The sequence below is a fragment of the Pseudorasbora parva genome, chromosome 24 (assembly GCF_024679245.1).
Source record: "Pseudorasbora parva isolate DD20220531a chromosome 24, ASM2467924v1, whole genome shotgun sequence".
Lineage (NCBI taxonomy): Eukaryota > Metazoa > Chordata > Actinopteri > Cypriniformes > Gobionidae > Pseudorasbora > Pseudorasbora parva.
In genome coordinates, this window is record NC_090195.1 from 23,349,797 (window position 1) to 23,363,532 (window position 13,736).

The following is a 13,736-nucleotide window of genomic DNA, read 5'->3' on the forward strand; positions in this document are numbered from 1 at the left end:
CCCCACTGTTGGACTATTCCAACGTTCTGGGGGCACGCGAGGCGGGCTATGGGGCGATGCCGCGGGTGGAGGATGCTCTCGCGAGCTATCTTTCGCCCGAATCGGCATCGTCCCTTAAAACCCCGGTGCTGCCCACCAAACCCTGTCGGGACACCTCAGGGCTGGTGGGCAAGGCTTATATGGCGGCTGGGCGGGCTGGTAGTGCGCTGCACACTCTGTCGATCTTGCAGGCCTACCAGGCTGACCTTCTAAAAGAGCTGGATGAGGGCGAGGGTCCCTCTCCGGAGGACGTACTGGAACTCAGGAAGGTCGCGGATTTGTCTCTCCGTGTTACCAAGGAGACGGCCCGTGCCATCGGCCGCTCCATGGCAGCTATGGTGACAACGGAGAGACATCTCTGGCTGAATCTGTCGGGGATAAAGGAGAAGGACAGATCCTTCCTCCTGGACTCCCCGATCTCGCCTTCTGGTCTGTTTGGGGACGCGGTTAACTCCGTCGTCTCCAGACACCAGGAGGCGAAGAGACAGTCAGCGGCCTTCCAGCAGTACCTCCCTCGCCGCTCTAAGCCCGGGAAGGCTGGCCCTAGCGGGCAGCCTCAGCCGCCGACCAGCTCCTCCTCGCATCGTCAGATGCAAAAAGAGAGCGTCGCCTCTAGAGCCCCTCCTCCGGGAGCTTGGCAACAGAGGCGGCGCGCTCAACAGCAGCCTTCCGCTCCGAAGGGCGATCTGAGGAACGTCCTTCAGGCGCGAAAGGCTGCCGCAAAGAAGTCCTAGCCTCGGCAGGACTTCTCAGGGCGGTCCCTCCCGCGAGGGGGCAACCGAGGTTGCTTCCTTCGCGGCGCCCTGGGGAAATCGATGTGGTAATCCCGCCGTCTACGACGCTTCGGGCCACATCGATTTCCCGCGAACGCACGCTGCTCCAGCCGCCTCTGGAAAGACCTGCGGCTGGGCAGCTGGCGCGTCCGCACACAGAGACTCGTCCCCAACCACTTCCTGCCGGGCAACCGCTTCAGGGGGTCGGGGACGAGGCTCGTGTAACACCCGACGCCAGCCTCGAGAGGCTGGTTCCCTTAGTAGATTATCTCGGCGCATGGAAATGCCTTCCGAGTGTATCCACATGGGTCCTGCGCATTGTAGAAAATGGGTACAGACTGCAGTTCGGTCGGCCTCCCCCTGGGTTCAGGGGGGTGACCTGGACTACAGTGGTACCAGAGCGGGGTCGGGTAATGGAACTAGAAGTAAAGACCTTACTGGCAAAGGGGGCCATAGAACATGTTCCTCCGCCAGAGAGGGAGTCCGGCTTCTACAGCCGGTACTTTATAGTTCCCAAAAAGGATGGAGGGTTGCGTCCGATTATAGATCTAAGGGATTTGAATCGGTCTCTAAGGAGGTTCAGATTCAAAATGCTCACTATCCCCATGATCGTGAGTCAGATCCAGTCCCAGGACTGGTTCGTCACGATAGATCTGAAGGACGCATACTTTCATATCTCCATCCTTCCATGTCACAGGAAGTTCCTGAGGTTCGCTTTCGGGGGCGAAGCGTACCAATATCGAGTTCTTCCCTTCGGCCTAGCCCTCTCCCCACGCACATTCACAAAGTGCATGGATGCAGCCCTGGCTCCTATGAGGCTTCAGGGCATCCGTGTACTGAATTATATCGACGACTGGCTCATACTGGCCCAGTCGTACGATATGGCGGTTCGGCATCGAGATGTCGTTCTAGCCCACATAAAGTGCTTGGGGCTGAGACTCAACACGAACAAGAGTGTGTTGACGCCGTCCCAGAGGACTACGTTCCTAGGGGTAGTATGGGATTCGACGACGATGCGGGCACAATTGTCTCCCGCGCGCGTCGAGACCATACTGGCGATGGTCTCAGGAATAAGGCTAGGCCACACCATCACTGTGAAGCACTTTCAGAGAGTGCTGGGGCACATGGCAGCAGCGTCCAACGTGATACCGTTCGGCCTGCTACACATGAGACCCCTCCAGTGGTGGTTGAAAACCAAGGGGTTTTCCCCCAGAGGGAATCCTTTTCGTATGATCAGGGTAACGCGCAGATGCCTTCGTTCCCTAGTCATATGGAAGAAACCTTGGTTTCTGTCCCAGGGACCAGTGTTGGGAGCGTCCTGTTGCCGGAAATCCGTTTCAACAGACGCCTCCCTCACTGGTTGGGGCGCGGTCATGGACGGCCGCTTTGCGAGGGGCCCATGGGAGGGCCGTCATTCCTCCTGGCACATAAATTGCCTGGAGATGATGGCGGTCTACAAAGCTCTCAGGAGTTTTTTCCCGGACCTCCGCGGCCAACATGTCCTGGTGCGGACAGACAATACGGCTGTCGTAGCGTACCTCAATCGCCAGGGAGGGGTAAGATCGCGCCCTCTGTGCAGATTGGCGCATCTAATCCTCCTGTGGTCCCAGGGGAAACTGTTGTCCATCAGGGCAATGTATGTCCCGGGGGTTCAAAATCAGGGAGCAGACATCCTGTCGAGGCAGGGGCTGAGGCCCGGGGAGTGGCGGCTCCACCCCGAAGTGGTGGAGGCCATATGCGAGAGGTTCGGCCCAGTGGAAGTGGATCTGTTTGCGTCTCAAGAGACGTCCCACTGTCCACTGTGGTTCTCCCTCACGCATCCAGCCCCGTTGGGGTTGGATGCCATGGTGCAGACGTGGCCGAGGCTGCGTCTGTACGCATTTCCCCCGATTGCTCTGCTCCCGGGAGTCCTGGAGAGGGTCCGTCGGCAGGGGGTCAGTCTACTTCTGGTAGCACCCCGTTGGCCGACGCGAGTTTGGTTCTCGGATATCATAGCCCTGCTGGCAGGTCATCCATGGCAGATTCCTCTGAGGAGGGATCTCCTGTCTCAGGCGGCGGGGTCGATTTTCCACCCCCGGCCGGAGATATGGAACCTTTGGGTTTGGCCCCTGAGGGGGCCAGGTACCTAGAGGCTGGCCTGTCGGCAGAGGTGGTAGAGACCTTACTCAGCTCCAGGGCTCCGTCCACAAGGAGACTGTACAGCCTCAAGTGGAATGTATTTTCCACTTGGTGCAGGAGGCGTGAGGAGGACCCAGTTAACTGCCCAGTGGCTTCAGTGCTGGAGTTCCTCCAAGATCGCTTCTCTGCGGGCCTAACCCCGTCCACACTCAAGGTGTACGTGGCTGCCATTGCGGCTTTCCACACTCCTCTGGGTGATGGGCCTTTGGGTAGGCACCAGCTGGTTGTACAGTTCCTCCGTGGGGCTCGGAGGATGAGGCCTGTGGCTCAGTCCAGAGTTCCAACCTGGGACCTGGCAGTGGTTCTCGAGGGATTGGCTGAGGCCCCCTTCGAGCCACTAGAGTCAGCAGAACCTAAGAATCTGACCCTTAAGGTGGCCTTTCTACTCGCCATTACCTCTCTAAGGAGAGTAGGGGATCTCCAGGCCTTGGCAGTAACGCCGACTTGCCTGGAGTTTGCCCCGGGTGGAGTAAAGGCCATCTTGCACCCTAGGCCGGGCTATGTGCCCAAGGTCCCATCAAGGGTGGTCAGGTCTTTGGTTCTGCAGGCATTTCATCCTCCGCCTCACGTGACGGCGGAAGAGGGGAGGCTTCACCTACTCTGCCCGGTCAGGGCACTCAGGGTGTATCTGGCGAAGTCCGCACAGTGGAGGAGATCGCAACAATTGTTGGTGTGTTTTGGCTCACCCAAGAAGGGGTTGCCTGCGTCTACCCAGACTATCAGTAACTGGATAGTCCAGGCAATAACCATGGCTTACCAGGTGCGCAGTTTGCCTTCACCTGTAGCCGTGAGGGCACATTCCACCAGAGGCATGGCCTCTTCGGTGGCCCTCCTTTCTGGGGTCCCCCTGCAGGATATCTGCGAGGCGGCGGGGTGGGCTACTCCACACACTTTTATCAGGTTTTATAGCCTGGATCTCCCTGCGACGCCTGGCGCGAGGGTGCTCCAACCCTAGTTGTGCCCGGTTTCCGGCTTCACACTAGGACAGGCGCTACCCTCGGTGTGGCCTAGTGGGTACTCGTTCCCCAAAGCGTTTCGACGCAGTGGGAAGTTCCCTCGATAAGGGAACGGCTCGGGTTATGTATATAACCCTTGTTCCCTGAGAGGGAACGAGCACTGCGTCGTACCGCCACACCTCGGCACGCCTGGAGCGCATGCTTCAGAGCAAGAACTGCCGCCATTATGCGCCGGCTCCCCTTTTATACTTCCGGGTACGCCGTCACAATGACGTCATCACGCACGACCAATCGGATTGGACTAGTGTTTATTCAGGCTTCAGATTCGCTGATGCTTAGGGAGCATCCCCAAAGCGTTTCGACGCAGTGCTCGTTCCCTCTCAGGGAACAAGGGTTATATACATAACCCGAGCCGTTCTCATAAGCAGCTGTACTGCTGAGCCAAGCAAGTCTATTAACTATGTGAGGAGTGTGTCTGGTAATGTGTGTTATTTTATTGCTTGCTCCCAGCACAAGAGGTTCTAACTCTTGAGTAAACTCTGGCGTTGGGCAATTGACTTGTGACGAATGCCTCTGTTTGTCTAGAGCAGTCACCAAGGAGACCGAATCCTGTCACTCGGCTTTGTGTGTAAGTGTGTGTGTGAGTGTCTTTTGTTTGGCTGAGAAAATAACACTCAAGAAAAAGAGACTGAGTCAGTGAGGGAACGCTTACTATTAAGCACCAGACATAATGAGCAAGTCAGCAAGACGCATTCACAAACAGACACCCTGCAGAGAGTGTCTCTTTAGCATTTATCGTATTTGTTTCAGGAGAAGTGATCTGTTTAACCTGGGATGAATAGAGCCAAGCTGTTCCCAGGTCACGGCTGGCAAAAGGTCAAGAAAGTCATGTGTTTAAATTATTTAAATGATTCTTTAATTTATAAATTGTTTCCAAAAAGAGGATCATTTTTTAATTACTATAAAAGCTCACAATATTTGTTTTGAGTCATTTCAGTATAATTTCTATAGTTTTACAGCTATAGTTTTGCAAAAAAAAAAAAAAAAAAAAAAAAGATTCAGAGACGTGGCCTTGTGAGTAGTTCATTGGGCACGATAAAATAAAATAAAACAAAACTACTTAACACATACCACTTGGTTGGTGCTTCAATGACTTACTTCCTGTATGGATGTTGGACTTCCTGTGTAAGTCAAATAAACCAAACCGCCACATTTGTCGGCACAACCCCCCGCCATTTAATATTGAATACCACACCGGTGCCCTCTCCCGTATGAATTCATAACCCACACGATTATCCTCTGCAGTAATTGCGCTTTTCCATGGCCTAATAAGACTGCCGCGGGAGGGAGGGAGAAAACACAAAGGACAGTTAATTTGTGATTTCCTCTGCTCATTCGGAGGCAAATTAAGTGTCAAACTGCTAATATGAAGCATATTTCATTTTATGAGCTTTTAATTTAATTCCATCCCCTCATATCACAGCCATTAGTGTCATTTAGCACGCTACGCTAGCAGCTTCCACTCAGAGCAAAGAGGGCAATAAATAAACATGTTTCAATTAAAGTCTTCTCAAATAATAGGACAGGACTGGATAACTCTGCCTCGTCAACCAGCAAATCAGCACTGGTTGAGGGAAATGAGATGGTCATTACGACTGTTTTTCGTTCTTTCTTTTCCGGGTTTTTTTTTTTGGTTCTTTTTTTTTGTCATAGGTGCCTACTCGCAGCTGAGAAAGGCTGTGTAGATTGATAGCACTGCCGCGAGGTGAAAGCTACTGTAATTACGAGCTGTAATGAGGAGCTGCATGGGAAAGTACTGCAATAATATCCTGCCTGTTCCTAGGCATATATTTAAGAGTGCTAATAACGATTAATTCTGTTCACCAAGGAGAACTTGTCTTAAACAATTTAATTTTTCTTTCTTAACATCCACTTCAGCGTCTGTCACCTTACACAAACACACACTTTCTATTCACTAACAGGTGTAACAAAATAGAAAAACATAAAAACAAAACACTATCAAAAGTTACTTAAAGCATCTCTTTTTTTCTACAGAAAATACATTTAGGAGGAAAAAATACAGAATTGTACACTACTGTTCTATTGTTTTTATATTTGGTAAAATATACAATTATAAAGCTGACTGACCCCAATCAAATTTTAATTACCCCAAACTTTTGTACAGTACTGTACTTACAATGGAAATCAAGCAACTATTTTTGGTTGCCACATAGTCTTCCATTGTAGGTGTTTATAACGTGTGTGATGAAGTTTGGATTAGCAAATGTCAAAAAAATAAAATAAAAATGCTGCACTGGATTGGAAAGGGGAAAGGGGAAACGTGGAGTGAAATACAATTTTGCCCACCTTTACAGCTTCTGAGCTGTCATAATCAATATAATGAATTGATGGATAAATGCAGACTAATCCAACGACAAGTGAGATGTGTAAATGCATGCTCACATTTAGTCTAAAACTGCAATATCCAATGTCTTTGCACCTTACTCCCAAATTCTCTCAACATGGGAACAGGAGAGATGTCAGTTAATGAATAGTAAAGTAACTTGCATTATTTGAAAAAGTAACTCAAATATTCTGTTGTAAATGTAAAAGTAATGCATTGCATTGCTCGTTACATTACATTAATTAAAAAAAAGAATCTGATTATGTAACTCATGTTACTTGTAATGCGTTACCCCCAACACTACTAGCATTGGTTTACTGACAGTTTAAATAAAAGTTCTTGCCATGTCACTATGGCATGGCATGTCATTAACTATATTAATGGGACTGGACTGTTATCACTCATATCATATTCAAAAACTCAAAGTAAAGTGATTTGTGGGACAGCTCACACTCTGTTAAGTACGTACATAAAGGTGTGTCTGTCTGCTGCAAGGCAAGTGTAACAAGTCAGGTGTGTACTGTGAATACAGCCACTCCACCTGTAATTTAATTCACCTGCTTTCCCTTTCTTCCTCTAACACGCACTCCGTTCCATGCGGCTCTCCAGTGGATGATAAACCATGGCAGATATTTGTTTGAGTCTTGTTTGAGCCTCGTGTAGCCCCATTATCTCTGCATAAACTAAATGCTAAATTATATTTGCCATTTTGTTTATACTGACATTGGACATAAATCAAGTCCCCAGCATGTGTCTCTCCCCCCTTTTCACAACACTCTTTAGCATGCGAGTTAGAGCGAGGAGATGACATAAAAAATTCATTATTCTTTGCGGTGTAATGGGTACAAAAGAGATATGACTCTCAAGGATGGGGGGGGGGGGAAGCAAAGGATGTAATGATGAACAATACAACATGTAATACGGACCAAGTAGCTGCCCCATTCAATTTGTCCCACCATAGGGCTACAACGGTTTCATGTGTCAGGCAGAGATGGGGAGAAGAACAGAGACAGATGAGGAAAAATGAATCAAAAGGCAAACACATAGGCTGTAATTTAAAATGGGAACATGGTGTGATTTAATGCCACATTTAATACAATACAATCAGAAACAGGAAATGGTAAGTAAAGAACATGAAAAAGAGTGTTTAAAAGATTAGAAATACAGAGACATGAGGCTGAGAGCAGGGAAAACTGCTGAGGGAATCCCCCATTTAGAGAGCTATGCCGAACCCGTGGGGGCACACACAAAATACACACTGACTTTCACTTTATATTAAAAAATTAAATTCTGAAATTCTGAAGTTGAAATTTCTCTGTCAATACAAAACACAAAAAAACTGTAATTACAACTTTATATGTAACAATTGTGAATAGTCACAAAGTGTAGACACATTCATACAAGTTTTCACATGGTGTACAATAGCAAAATTTGACTAATTTACTAAAATGTACTTATTTGGGATGGAGGTGGGTTATTGTTGCGCTACATGTGACAGCTTGCAGAACAGCTGTGAGAGAGAGGAGTTTGTTACATTTCTCTGACGGTGCCTAATGAGCAGTTTTACAGGAATCATGCACTAACAGGCTGCCATGTCTGTCTCTGTGTCTGACGCGCTCATTAGCATTTCGCTTGACAGTGTGTTCACCCAGGCTTTGATCTCTGACACAGAACTAGAGATCATCTGAGAGATGTATGGATCACGTCCCATGGAAACAGCTAATACACTGTGTACTGCAATACTGCTAAACCAGACACAGACACCCCTTCCCAACATCTGCCAGGATGAGAACTGATGACATTATGCAGATTATAAATACTATCAAGTCATACTCTATATTAAAATTGAATAATTGAAAAAGTTAAGAAACTTTTGTTTAGATCAAATGTTATGAACATTTAAGGCATATTAAGGCAACACTACAGGTGAATAAAGTAAACATGTGAATATATCACCTTTTTTTTCCAGCTGATTAATCACATTACATTAGAAAGGTTGTTTTGTATTACAGGTTTTCTAAAATTCAATATGCATTTACTCTTTATCTATTTGAAGATGCACTCATTTGAATACATATCCAGCACAGAAATCTCAACATTGGATAAAGTCAGGTTAAAACTGATTGTTTCATTTTGCTGACATATATTAAAGTTTATGTTTTTTTTTAACAGAAGTTATTTTGGATATCTGGTTTTATCACTCCAGAAAAAAATACTGTCAAGTTTGGTCAATGTAACTGATACTGAAGTGGAGATTTTGGGCTAATTTTTTACAAATGTGTTGGAATTGGAATTGAAATCTAAAGATCCAAATAGAAAAAGTACAATCAAATAAAACACTCTGAGTGTGTATTTTGGCTATTTTCATACCAGTAGCCTGAACAACAAGTTATTGAAGCAAAATAGTGTCTTACATTAAAATTAGATAGAAAGAGAAATACATCAATGGCATTAAATATGGGAATATATATATATATATATTTACTTACACGTGCAGTGGTGGTACTGGAGAGGGTTCGTAAATGTACCGGCCTTGTGTGTGTCTATCATCAATTGGTACTGGATGATGGAAAGCAGGAAAGAACTGAGGTGTAGCTGTAAAAAGAAAAAGATAATTTATTAAAAATGAAACAAGCAAGCAAACAAAAAGTATATAAAAATGCACTAACACCAAAAAATATATAAATCTGTGTAGTATCACAAAAACACACAGTCGCTTCAAGGCTAATCAGCAACAACAACCTATAGTGATAAGATACCCTGTATAGCATGTCCCACGTGTGCTTGTGTTTACATAGTGCAGTGTTGGATTGTGTGCTCTGCTGCATTTCAACAAGCTTCAAAAAATGATTCGTCACAACAGTCAGAGAGAAATGGATAAAATTCAGAGATAAAACATTAAAACGATGGGATAAAATCTGATCACAAACAGTCTATATTTAGACCTGATAGAAGATGCTTAAAAAAGTATAATCAGTTTTACACATCAGCATAAAAATCTTTCAAAGCAACTCAACATTTGAGTTTTAAACACTTTGAGTTCAAAAGTGCACCTCTGTTTTAGCTTAAAAAAAGAATAATAATTTGTAAAACCTGTAAATATCTCAGATTACGACGTATGTAATCCCGTTCCCTGATAAGGGAATGAGATACTGAGCCATAGTATTGCAGCTATTGGAGCGCTTCCTGTGGAAATAGTGTCTAAAGCTTGTGTGCAAACATATTAATTCTATTGGGTAATGTGAGGTCAGGTGACAGTGACATGTCAGCAAGACTATAAAAGAGCATCTATGTCACGGAATCCCCATATACTAATTATCTAAAGGGAGATGCACAGGCATACCTAAAGTGTGGCAAAGTGACACAGCATCTTGTTCTCTCCTCAGGGAACCAGGTTACATTTGGAACCTGAGATGTTCCCTTTTGACGGAGCTCAACACTGCATCATAGCATTGACGCTATGGGAACATAAATACCAACACTGACACAATGAAAAATAATGCCTGCCCAACAAAGCTGTGTAACAGAAACCACAGAGAGGTCCTAAGTAGGAAATCATGGCCTGCAGATAGGCCTCAGTTGTCTGGTACCAAACTAAATTTAAGATACCGAAGGGTGCCTCCTCAAAGAGGGCTAGCGGAGATAGCTGACACATATATTTTATGGGTAGTGAGGGCTAACTCTACTGAGAGGTGCTTTTGAAGGAACTCCAGCCCTGTATCAAGCAGGCAGTTGATTGGGTTTAAACAGTGGTGTTCACACCATTACAGGGCGAGAGCTGCCATTTAATGGCTATCAATTTTCTTGTGGAGGGAGCTCTGGAACTCAAAGGTGTATGAATGGGAGAAAGGGGGGCAAAAAGGTAAAGCGCTTTGGGTGGCCATAGGGTCTGTTGAAAGCGCTATATAAATGCAGTCCATTTACAATTTAATAATAGGTAAACTCTAAACACAGGACTCCGTGGAGCAGAGATATTAGAGAAAAGGCATACAGACAAAGCCTCGGTCACATATGTATCATGCCATTTAGCCCCAATGGAGATGAAGGAGTGAGAGGAAACCAGAGGGGATAGTGGGTCAGCTCCTGGGAGGTAAACAAATCGACTTACGCTCAGCCGTACCTCTGCTATATGGAGTGAATGCAGTTTGTACCTCTGCTATATGGAGTGAACGCAGTCTAGTGATTGATGTAAGAAACTAGCATAGTGTTGACTGTGCAGACCAACACATGGTAGCCTCTCAATTGTGGGAGTCTTTCAGTGCAAGAACACTGCCCTCATTTTCAGAAATGAAAGGTGAGTGTCCTTGAAATTGAGGGCCCTTGATTAGTTGCTTGAATTTTGAAGACTTTTGTCTCTTTCCTGTCGACGAAGGTGTTAATTGCATTGCCAAACAGGCCACGGGGCCTGCCTAAAACTCCTCAGAGTCAGATGCAGACAACATTTAGATCATTGTTTGGATTAGAAAAGATCACAGAGTGAGATTCTGAATCCAAACCAGTACACTATGAGAGGGTCTTGGGTGAGAGATATACAGTAAACGTCTCGGAATACAAGTCTCATACTGCACCAGCTAACTTAACCTGTGATTCCCATGCTAGAAGCAGCCATGCCACCTCAGGAGCCATGGGACCTGAACCATGGGGCGCATACGTTTGACTCCCATCCCTCAAGAAATTAGCTAATCCGGAATCTGAGATTTCGTATTGTGCTCACAGTACATGCAATCAGCCCCCTCAAGGGCTTTACGGTGTGTGCTCCTCCATGTGTCGACTATCATTTAGCTGGGACACAGTGTCACACATCTCCTATACTGTTTGTCTGAGACAAACAAGACAAAAAATATGACAAAATACACACAGCCTAGAGAGACATTCTGTGATGTAGTTAACCTTTAATGGTCTCACTGACAAGTCCCACTACGTCACCTGACCTCACGTTGGCCAATAGAATTGTACAACTGGCATGCTTGCACACATGCTTCAAACACCGGTTGCGCAGGAGGCATACCCATAGAGTTAACTAAGCATCATAATGCAAAAGGCTTGAAAAACTATTACAAACCCCAGGGTTGCCAACTCTGCCCTGTGGCTCTGTGTCAGGCTCTCACGCTGCCCAACTAAATCTCACGCCAAATTGCCAAACCTGATTTTGATAGGAAACAAAGCTAGGCCTATAGCTTTATTATTATTATTATTATTATTATTATTATTATTATTATTATTATTATTATTATTATTATTATTATTAAGTTTTAATAAAAAATTCAAACAATAAATAGCGTTTTGGCGTTAATGTTAAAGCCAGAGGCGTTGAAAAGCGAGTTGCAACCGTGGTTGCAACATGCTCTCATCTCCCGAAGGCATGCACAGTCCCGTGGTTCATGGAGTGCTCAATACTTTTAGAGCTGTCAATGCATTTGAATGGCTTAAGCGGATACACAACAGTTTCACTACACAGATGTTTGCAGCAAGTTTTGGTAAACAGTACAGCTTAGTGTGCGTCAGCCATATTTACAGGATCGTTTTATAATGGAGCGCGATAGAGATGCAACTTTGTTAACATTAATTTTATTTTAATATTTAGCCCTCAGGTATTCCTTACTATTGGTCACACTAATACTCATTGATGGTCAAATGTGACCATACACTAACTATTTTCAATTAAATAAGTGTTCTATATTTTAGTTTAATAATATTTATTGAATATTTTGAAGATATTTTTTTGGTATTAAATACTATTTGTGCAATAATTAGGCCTATTGTCAATTAATGACTTAAAATATATTACTTCTAATATTTTTATTATTTATATTACAATTTGTGTAGTAATTAACTTTAAAATAGAGAATACCAATTCAAAGGGGTAAATTAGAGTAATTTTGTGGCTAAAAAATAATAATGTTAATTTGTAATGCCATTACCCAGTAGGTGCCTTATGGCTCGTTAATAAATATAGATGTATAGATGTAATGTGAATAACTTATGCATCATATTAGGACTTAGCATCCAACTATTTTTTAATAAAGAATTATACTTATATAAGTACACACAAGTGAATATTAATGAATTCAAGCACATATAATTTGATCCAAGAAAAGTTTAAAATAGTGCTAAAATAGAGCTAACACAAACAATGTTTTCCTTATTATGTATGTACAATCTGAATTGACACTAAATTAAGATCAAAATAGAGAAAAAAATCTTTCTCCAACCTGAATTTAAAAGTTGGCAACCCTGCAAACACTATATGCAAACACCTCTTAGTCCATCTGACATAATTTCTTTTAAAATGGCTTTTTTTTAGGCACCTGTGTTTAGATTCAGTAAAATTCACTTTAATGGCAATGAAAAGGTTATTGGTCGGTTATTGAAATGAATTATTTTCAAAAATGTCACTAGTCAATTCCTTGGTATTTAGCAAAAACTGTCCATGTGTGCTTTCTTTGCAAAAACCTCTTAGTACATCTCTTTGGATAAACAGACATAGTAAACTATAATAAAATCACTAAAGATACACCTGGAAACATTGCAAATAATGAAAGCAGAATTCAAAATGTAACAATGAAGAAACAGATCCACACAACAGGGAGAGCTTTGATGCAAGTGCATGCCACAGGGATTTACTTGCTAGGTGCTGCTCACAAAAGTTTGTCATTGCAACTGTAACAATGGACAAAGAATGATAAAAACTTGTAGCAAATTGGAAGCCATCTCATACGCACAATACGTCATTCATCCTGAAATCATGAAAAATAAAGACAGTAAAAATAAAGATTAATACTGTAAATATGCAAACATTTGTTTTTGAATTGATTTGTGTACTGTATTTTTTTTATAAATATTTATACATAATTGAATATATAAATAATTGAACATTAATTGTTTTATTTGTAATTTGACATAATTTATCGGTTTTTCCACAGTTTAATAATTGATTATTAATAGCAAGATTAAGATCATTTTGTGAAATGTTTTTTTATTGTATTTTGACAGAATCCGTCTGGAAACTTTGCTGCCAGAGATTTACAGTGTTTTTATGTTTTATTTATTTATTTATTTTACAGAGTATTTTACACCCATATTTAAGGCTGTGCCCAGGGACAAATTGCCAACATCTGGACCTAATGCCACACCATGCCACAAGCTTCTTGCATTGAACATATGAACTTAGGTTAAAGGTGGGGTAAGTGGTATCTGGTAACTGTTGTTGATATTTCAAATCACCAAAACAAACACACCCCTACCCCCCAAAAGGGTCTCTGCCTTATTTTGATAGCTCCGCCCCACACATAAGAAATCCAGGCAATGACTATTGCAGAATCTGTGTGTTACTAATCCAGGTCAGATATTCAATGAAAAGTCATCCTTTCCATCACAAAAACACAA

General features: G+C 43.7%; 1 protein-coding gene across 1 annotated transcript in view; it reads right to left on the minus strand.

Moving 5' to 3' along the window:
- Positions 1-13,736, minus strand: part of gli3 (GLI family zinc finger 3) — a 258,364-nt gene that overhangs the window by 71,834 nt on the left and 172,794 nt on the right. Inside the window, 1 exon segment of the mRNA XM_067434871.1 lies at positions 8,840-8,945. Coding sequence (XP_067290972.1) covers positions 8,840-8,945 — 106 coding nt within the window.